Source organism: Prunus persica, chromosome G7 (genome assembly GCF_000346465.2).
Source record: "Prunus persica cultivar Lovell chromosome G7, Prunus_persica_NCBIv2, whole genome shotgun sequence".
Lineage (NCBI taxonomy): Eukaryota > Viridiplantae > Streptophyta > Magnoliopsida > Rosales > Rosaceae > Prunus > Prunus persica.
In genome coordinates, this window is record NC_034015.1 from 11,338,610 (window position 1) to 11,346,469 (window position 7,860).

The following is a 7,860-nucleotide window of genomic DNA, read 5'->3' on the forward strand; positions in this document are numbered from 1 at the left end:
ATAAATAGTACACGATGGAGCTCGAGTAGAAAGTATTGATTAATTTCTCAAGAGCAAGAATCTAAGGTTCGTATAATTTTAGAATGAAATCTCGACTACTTTCAAAATTCACATAATTTGTGTGTTAGATGTTAACACATACCATATAAATCTTACTCATGCTTTCGACTGTTCCATTGAGTATATGACATTAGAGGGCAAACAAGCCATAAAGGAAAGAAATTTTAGACCCCATTTGTCATCATATACCAGAAAATTTTGTACTTGTCTTGTCAAAATAAAAGCGGATACCCACTATCACTTCTTTTGCTTTATGGACATATTTAGTAAGCCTCACTAGACTAGACTGGACAAAAATAATACTTAAAACCCTTGTTTGGTTTGAGAATAGGAAAAAAAATGGCTCGCTCGCCCTTCTAATATAGTGATGTAGAAAATTGGTTCGCAAAATAGCACTCTCGGGGGTCGTTTGGTACGGCGGACTGTCATGGACTGGACTAAATCCTGGGACTGTCTTGGATTAGCTCGGATTGGACTAAGCTGGATTAAGTGCTGACCTACGTTTGGTGCTGCGTCGGACTAAGAAGCTGGATTGTAAAAATAGTGAAGACCTATGTTTGGTGCTGTGTGGGACTAACAATAATTATTTTATATTTAAAAATAATAATTTTTAAATAATTAAATGTAAGTTTTTTGTTATTAGAATTACCAAATTGACAATATACATTTCTTTTTCTCCAAACCAAATTCACATGTACATTTCATATATGCAAAAGTTAGATATTTTTCATATATGCCAAAGTCATCTACATGACTCAGAAATTAGAGGTTTAGTTCGCTACACACAATTCTACCATTAATACATACAAATAAACATCCACAATTTCAAAATGAAACTAATAAGCCTCACAACCATGAACCATATGGCTTTAATGCTAGCAAAATATTATACAATTTGTGGTGTTTCCAAAATGAAGCCAATCTTATCAATGCATCATTTGTGGTGTTTCCAAAAAGATAGATGCATCAAACTTAGTTAGGCCATGTCCTCAAGCATTGTCACTAAGCAACTGCTCAACAAACACTTTCTTGATATCATCATCCAAAGACATGAATATAGATATGTTTTGTGGCTTCTCCAAAATGAGTTTTAGTGCTGCAATTTGATCTAAAGGAGAAAATCCCATTCTCTTGAGTTCTTTGGCAATATCAGATCGATCTTCATTACCTTTTATTATAGCCTCAGTCACCATTTGCATCCTTTTCCCAGAAGCTTCAAACAATTTCTCCAATACAGTCACAATCTTCTCTTCATCACTTGAGCTTGTAGCTCTTTTCCTCTTATTTTGACTGTTCATAGATTGGCTTCCTTCTATGTTTAAAGACATAGGAGATGCATCTTCCTGGACACAATTATCACTAGCATTAACATCATTATTGCTTTGCTCTTCCATCATGTCAGCGGGGGCTTCAGCTCTTTGTCCGTTAGCACGATCCTTTCCGAAGATATTAGAAAGTCTATCAAACAAAGGAAATGGTTTGCTCCTCCATTCGGCTGCTTCCTTGTGGTGCTATGATAAAACAAGGCACCACTTAGCTTATTTTCAATATGTTAAAGAAATAATAATAACAAAAGAAAGTTTAAAATCCACACTCATCAAACCCACTTGACATCATAATGTAAGCAAAATAGCAAAAATATATAATCATGTACCTGCACATAAGTTTCCCATGCATCATTACTGTCAACCTCAACACACTTTTTTATATCATTCCAAGCAAATCCACTTGTGTTTATCATGTCATAGACTATGCTATATTGCTTTTTCCACTTCTTCAATTTGGATTCAATATGAGGGCATGCCTTTAGCCCCGAATCAGGACATTTAATATTCAAAGCCTTCTCCATTTGGACCATAGTACCTGATTTGAAACTACCAGTCTCACAGCGTTGGCCTGCAGCCACAAAATCATCTAGCACGGTCAAAAACGAATCTTCTTCAAACTTGGACCATGACCGCCTAGTTCCTTTCTTTCCTTGTTCAAAGTTTTGACTGTTACCTTCACTTTCCATCCCTAAGAATAATCAACACAAATAAAATAATACCATAATCAATAATTGGAATTTGCAAAGAAAACATAACTTTATTTCAAGGCACGATTCTTCTTTAGTACATCACATAACCTTAAAAACAAAATGAAAAATAAAATCAGCAAACCAATTGATAAATTTTCTTTAATACCACAATCAATACATTGTTAAGGCCGAATTATCATGCCTCAAATACAAATTACAATCACATAAAAAAGAAAACACCTTAAGAACTCAAACATAAATAACAAGAGTTGGCTAGTTATTCGCATTTCCTTGCCACTCATTATACATTTGGAACGCCAAGTCATTCCTCCAAGTAGTCCATTCATCCGATGCTCCAATGGTGCCAACCATATCACCTTCTATCACATTTTCCGTCTCTTCAATTTCATTTATTTCATACTCTAGTGGATCTCTAGACATCTCCCTCCTAATGAGATTATGTAAAAGACAACAAGCCGTAATTATTCGACATTGTGTCTTTATTGGATAAAAAGATGGACTCCTTAGTATGCACCATCTAGCTTTTAGCAACCCAAAGCAACGTTCTATTACGTTTCTTGCTTTAGCATGCTTCATATTAAAATATTCTTGATGATTTACAGGTGTATTTCCTTCTCTCCATTCCGATAGATGATACCGTGTTCCTCTATATAGTGCGAGAAATCCCTCACCATTTGTGTACCCACCATCTACAAGGTAATAATAACCTAATAACCAAAAATTAAAAATAAAAGAAGTCAATTCCTATTATTGTGTGGTAATTGTATAAACTTACAATTATTTATAAAGTGGACACTAGCTAATGGCCTTACCGGTAGGAACTCTTAATCCATTAGGCCTAGTTATGGCATCTCGAAGGACTCTAGAGTCGGATGCGGATCCCTCCCAACCCGGCAACACAAATATGAATTGCATATCACGTGAGCAAACGGCCAACACATTTGTTGCAATTTCTCCCTTTCTAGTCCGATATCTCGGTTTTTCGGTTTCAGCTACTCGCACTTTAATGTATGTTCCATCTAGTGCTCCCAAGCAATTCTATTAGGAAAAAAAAAGAAGGTAAACTTTCATTAAGTTTATATGCTGCACAGATCATAGAAAAGAAAGCCAAAGTATAATAAACATACCTTAAACCATTTCCATCTATGATCTGTGCAGTTATCACCTACAGGTTCCGGTACTCTCAATAGGCTACCTTGTAATCTTAAAATGCCTTGTAACACGGAATTGAAGTACCTACTAATAGTCTCTCCTGATCGAACAAATCTATTTCTAATAGTACGATTCTTAACATGATGAGCAAGCATATGCAAGAACATACATACTTGCTCCTCCACAGTCACCAAACCGTCATTCTTTAACCTTCCATCCGTGCGAAGCAAATCACATAATAAACCAAATGTCTTTAAATCCATTCTTAGTTCACTCACACATTCTCTATCATTGCCTAATATACTGTTCAAATAACGTAATCGATTCTCATGTCTAACAAACGAACGGTTATTGAGGGAACGTCTTTCTAAAAGTCTTCGATTTCTTCTCATATTTTTTAGCATCATAAGCACAAGAATCGTGCAAGCACACATGGTCTCTAAATGCCACATCTCCAACAATAATAACAACAACATTCGTCTTTGATCCATATCTATTAATCCAAAAAGAAAAGAATTATTCCACTTAACCAATCCTACTGAAAGTAAAATAACCCCAAATTGAACACAAAAAGTTTCATATATGCAAATAGAAACAGTTTAATTAATGCAAAGCCATAATTAATACCATTCGCAAAGTATGGAAAATTCACCCCATAGACCAAAAATTATCAACCAATGTGTGCCTAATACCACAACAAATATGAAGAAAAAAGTTCTAGGATTATTTCACTTTTGGCCAAAAGATGCTGTTGCTGATTAACACCAAAAGCATATTGAAAGATTCTCTCCAACCAAAAACTGTAAAACCAAAAGCATATTCTGTATCAACCAAAAACTGTAAAACCAAAAGCATATTGAAAGATTCAAATAGCAGTTATATGAGCATATTCTGTATCAACCAAAAACTGTAAAACCAAAAGCATATTGAAAGATTCAAATAGCAGTTATATGAGCATATTCTGTATCAACCAAAAACTGTATAGTGTTTTCTGCTATGATGTTTGAAATATAAATGGACTTTGTTTTAAATCTTTCATTGTTGCTTCTGCGTGGGGTTGGTTTGGAAGTGAGATGCGCAGCAAAGAGCAATTTGTGTATTTATCTGCATATGTATATATAACAACAATGACATGATGATGATGCTCTTTTCATTTTAATTAAATAACTGACCGTGTACTAATCAAGGGGGAAAAAGAACTGATAAACTAAGTGTACTTTTAAGCTTATTACAAGCAATTAAAAATACACGTGAAGTCACAACACACATCACAAGAAGTCAAGAAATCATCATCACTACACAAACAACACACAGGCCTGCAGAAAACAGATGCAGAATTTCTGAAGTACTTGGCCTTTTTTGACCTTTTTATTTCCAAATATTTTAACTATGAAAAAGCTGAATCTAACCATGTTCAACTTGCCAACGCAACGAATATGATCAACACAAATCATGGCAGAGAGATTGCTAATTGCTCGTAAAGTGATATTCATGCAGGATGCAAATTGCTCTGTCAAATGACATATACACTTCAAATATTGATGCCCAATAATAATTAAAATTGAAAAAACAGGTCATATGCGATAAATTGCTCTTTCAAATGACATATACAAACTGAAACAGTAAGTTCAATAAACTCAAGATTCATGCCAAAAGTCTACTTTACTTCTGAATTTCTAGGTTTTCTGAAATACCCAATTGCAAATTAATTGCCAATTAACATCATGTATACATATGTCACTACAGATTCTACGAAAATTAGAGAAGAGAAGAAGAAAATAACAGAGAAAAGGAAGGAGAGATTCTCAGAGCACAATCAAAACTGTTGAGGAGACAGTCACAATCAAGAGATGGAAGAAGGAATAAGAGAGGTATCCAAAGGGAAAGACCAGAAAAACTTGCCTGCGTCAAGATTCGAAGAAGAGGTTGAGTCGCAGAGACGGAGTCGTAGAGAAGGAGTCGCAGAGATGGAGTCGCAGAGAAAGAGTCGCAGAGTCGGGCGTGTTCAATATAGCAAGGGCTTATTTTGCGAACCCATTTTGAGCTTCGCTGTATAAGGAGAACGAGGGAAGCGTTTTTTTAATTGTTGGACTCTACTATCCCATTTAAGTTAGTCCCCTTGCTAACCAAACATGGGCTTCAGGTCCAATATAGCACAGTCCCATTCAGTGAGCCATACCAAACATGCATAGAACAAGCAAGTCCGACACAGCGCAAACCAGTTTCTTCTTCTTCTTCACCTGCGTCGTGATATCTTAGTGCAGCGTGTATCGACTCTGCCACACAATTTTTCCATTGACCTTCACGACGGATTTGATTGCAGGAGTGATAAGCAATTGAAATATTTCTCCATTCTGAGAGCGCCATCCATGTGGGTCTTATTTTTTATGATGCTTTCAGGCCACCTGAAATTACATAGCCTATGAATGTTGTGAACAGCATGGTCATCAACCAATTGAACGAATCTGTTTGTACTTGAAGTGGGCTTTGTGGTTTTTCAATCGTGGATATCAGCGACATCGCAGATTCCTGAACCCAAATGCACGAAAGGTTTGCTTGTTTCTTTGTCTTATTTTGTTGCCATTATTGCTGGGTCCGAGTCCATTGGTTTTGTTCATAAGATTAACTGGTTTCAATCTTTGAAGAATTGGGTTTGGGGGCTTAATGCTTCTGGTGTTGTGCAAGAGTCCATAGCACAACATGCACTCCACCTGTTCGCTAAAATGTGGCACTCAGTTGGGTGATGCAATGGGGTGGTAATGCAATTCTTGATTTTGATTTGGGCTATCACATGGGCATTCAAGACAAAGGTAGTGATGAGTTTCTCAAGAGTTGCTTTATTGGAGAACTAATGACATGCTTAGTCATTGGTTTGGCACCAAAACATGCCAAATTTTAGTCTTGTTTGCGGTTGTGTTGAGTAGTCTAGCTTATCTATTAGATAACTTGTCCCCTGTTTTGTAATAAATAGATGCAAGACCAAATTTCTGAATTTTTCATGTACCTCATGGTGTCACATTTAATTTCATGGTCCAAATTGCTATGAATGGGCTTGATGGCATTTTTGGAATGCTTTCTTTGTTGATTTTTTGGAGAAATTCTGACTTTGACATCTACATATAAATTTGGTATCTAGAAAGTATAATCATAGTTTTAAGATCTTATTAAATTATATTTAATTATCTAAATAATTATTATATTTAAATATCTAAATAATTATTTTTTAGTTTGACACAACACCAAACATAGGACTTCGCTATTTTTACAATTCAGTTTCTTAGTCCAACGCAGCACCAAATGTAGGTCAGTACTTAATCCAGCTTAGGCCAATCCGAACTAATCCAAGACAGTCCCAGAATTTAGTTCAGTCCATAACAGTCCGCCGTACTAAACGACCCTTATATGTGTTATATAATCAACCAAACCAACGCATGTGAAATGCTAAATTAAATATGGGGTTAATTTCAGTTTGGTACCTTAAAGTTGTACTATTAAGGCATGTTTGTCTCTGCATTCTCAATTTTAACAATTACATACCTTTATTTTATAAATTTTTTACAATGTGACTCTGACGTTATATTGACTGTTAGAAAATCTGTTAACTGATGACGTGGCGTATGTAGGGCCTACGTTATTTTCTTAAATTGAATAAAATAAAAAAATGTAAACACAAATTGAATAAAATATTAATAAACATTTAAAAAACAAACAAAAGCCTTTTATTTTTTTTCTCTCTCTAAACCTTTTTCTGACAGGACCCAACTCAAATTTCACTTTGAAATCCGAGTCGAATCCTGTTCGCGTCCGACACTTGGCGGTTGTCGGGCACAATGACTAAATTGCCATTCTAGTTAAAATTCAAGTTTATTACAATTTCAACTTATACCGAAAATTCGACAAAGTCCCCCCTGCAATTTGATCATTTCCCAGAATTTCCACCTGTCAAAAGCATAAATATACATATCCCAACTGCCAACATGCTTCCATTTTAAGATCCAAACAGTTCTGATAAACTAAACGGCCTTAGGCCACACAGAGAGTCCTAGGGCAAATCATCAGAACAACTAATTCAGGAATATACAACAAAACAATTTGATTTCAAAAGAAAATTCTAAATAAGAGGAAGAGTGGAGCGGATTGTGGAATCTGCCTGGTGGTGGCGCTCTGGTGCATGTCTATTGCCTGGGGCGCAAAACATTCAAAAATGTGAGTGCACAAAAATAAAGGTCTAGAAAATAACATATGAACATACTAACCCCACTGTAAAAACAGTTATGCAAAACTGAATTTTCCTCTTCATTATATTCGTACTAAAATCATTCACATATTTATATACGTATATGCCAATCATATTCAAGGTCAATAAAACTCTCTTAAAAACATTGAAATCAATTTAAAACTACCACCTAGGTGTATCCCTTTAATTCTGTCAATTCCTGATATCCGTCAATTCCCGATAATCCGTCAATTCCTGATAATCCGTCAATTCCCCTGGCAGGTCTCGGTGACACAAAGTCAACCCGAGCCACAAACTGACAGGATTCAGGGGATCGTAGTCAGCCTGATCCGCATTCCTGGCTCCCGCAGTCCGGGCGTCCCAAAACTCGTGA

The 7,860-nt window shown here is 35.8% G+C and overlaps 1 protein-coding gene and 1 long non-coding RNA gene across 3 annotated transcripts; one reads left to right on the forward strand and one right to left on the reverse strand.

Moving 5' to 3' along the window:
• On the reverse strand, positions 770-5,230 carry LOC109950131. Of its 2 annotated transcripts, XR_002272422.1 has the most exons (5): positions 5,153-5,219; positions 3,226-3,743; positions 2,911-3,136; positions 1,715-2,805; positions 770-1,571 (listed from the first exon to the last, which is right to left on the reverse strand). XR_002272422.1 is itself a non-coding variant. In XM_020567683.1 (3 exons), exons 2-3 carry the CDS (start codon positions 2,072-2,074, stop codon positions 1,050-1,052), a joined length of 882 nt encoding a protein of 293 aa, XP_020423272.1. In that variant the 5' UTR covers positions 2,075-2,076; positions 5,153-5,230; the 3' UTR covers positions 770-1,049. The 2 variants fall into 2 exon arrangements, 1 of the variants encoding a protein (XP_020423272.1); XM_020567683.1 differs by lacking the exons at positions 2,911-3,136; positions 3,226-3,743 and having other exon boundaries at positions 1,715-2,076; positions 5,153-5,230.
• On the forward strand, positions 5,286-6,333 carry LOC109950132. The gene is made up of 2 exons (XR_002272423.1): positions 5,286-5,800; positions 5,896-6,333. It is a non-coding gene; the product is annotated as an uncharacterized LOC109950132 (long non-coding RNA).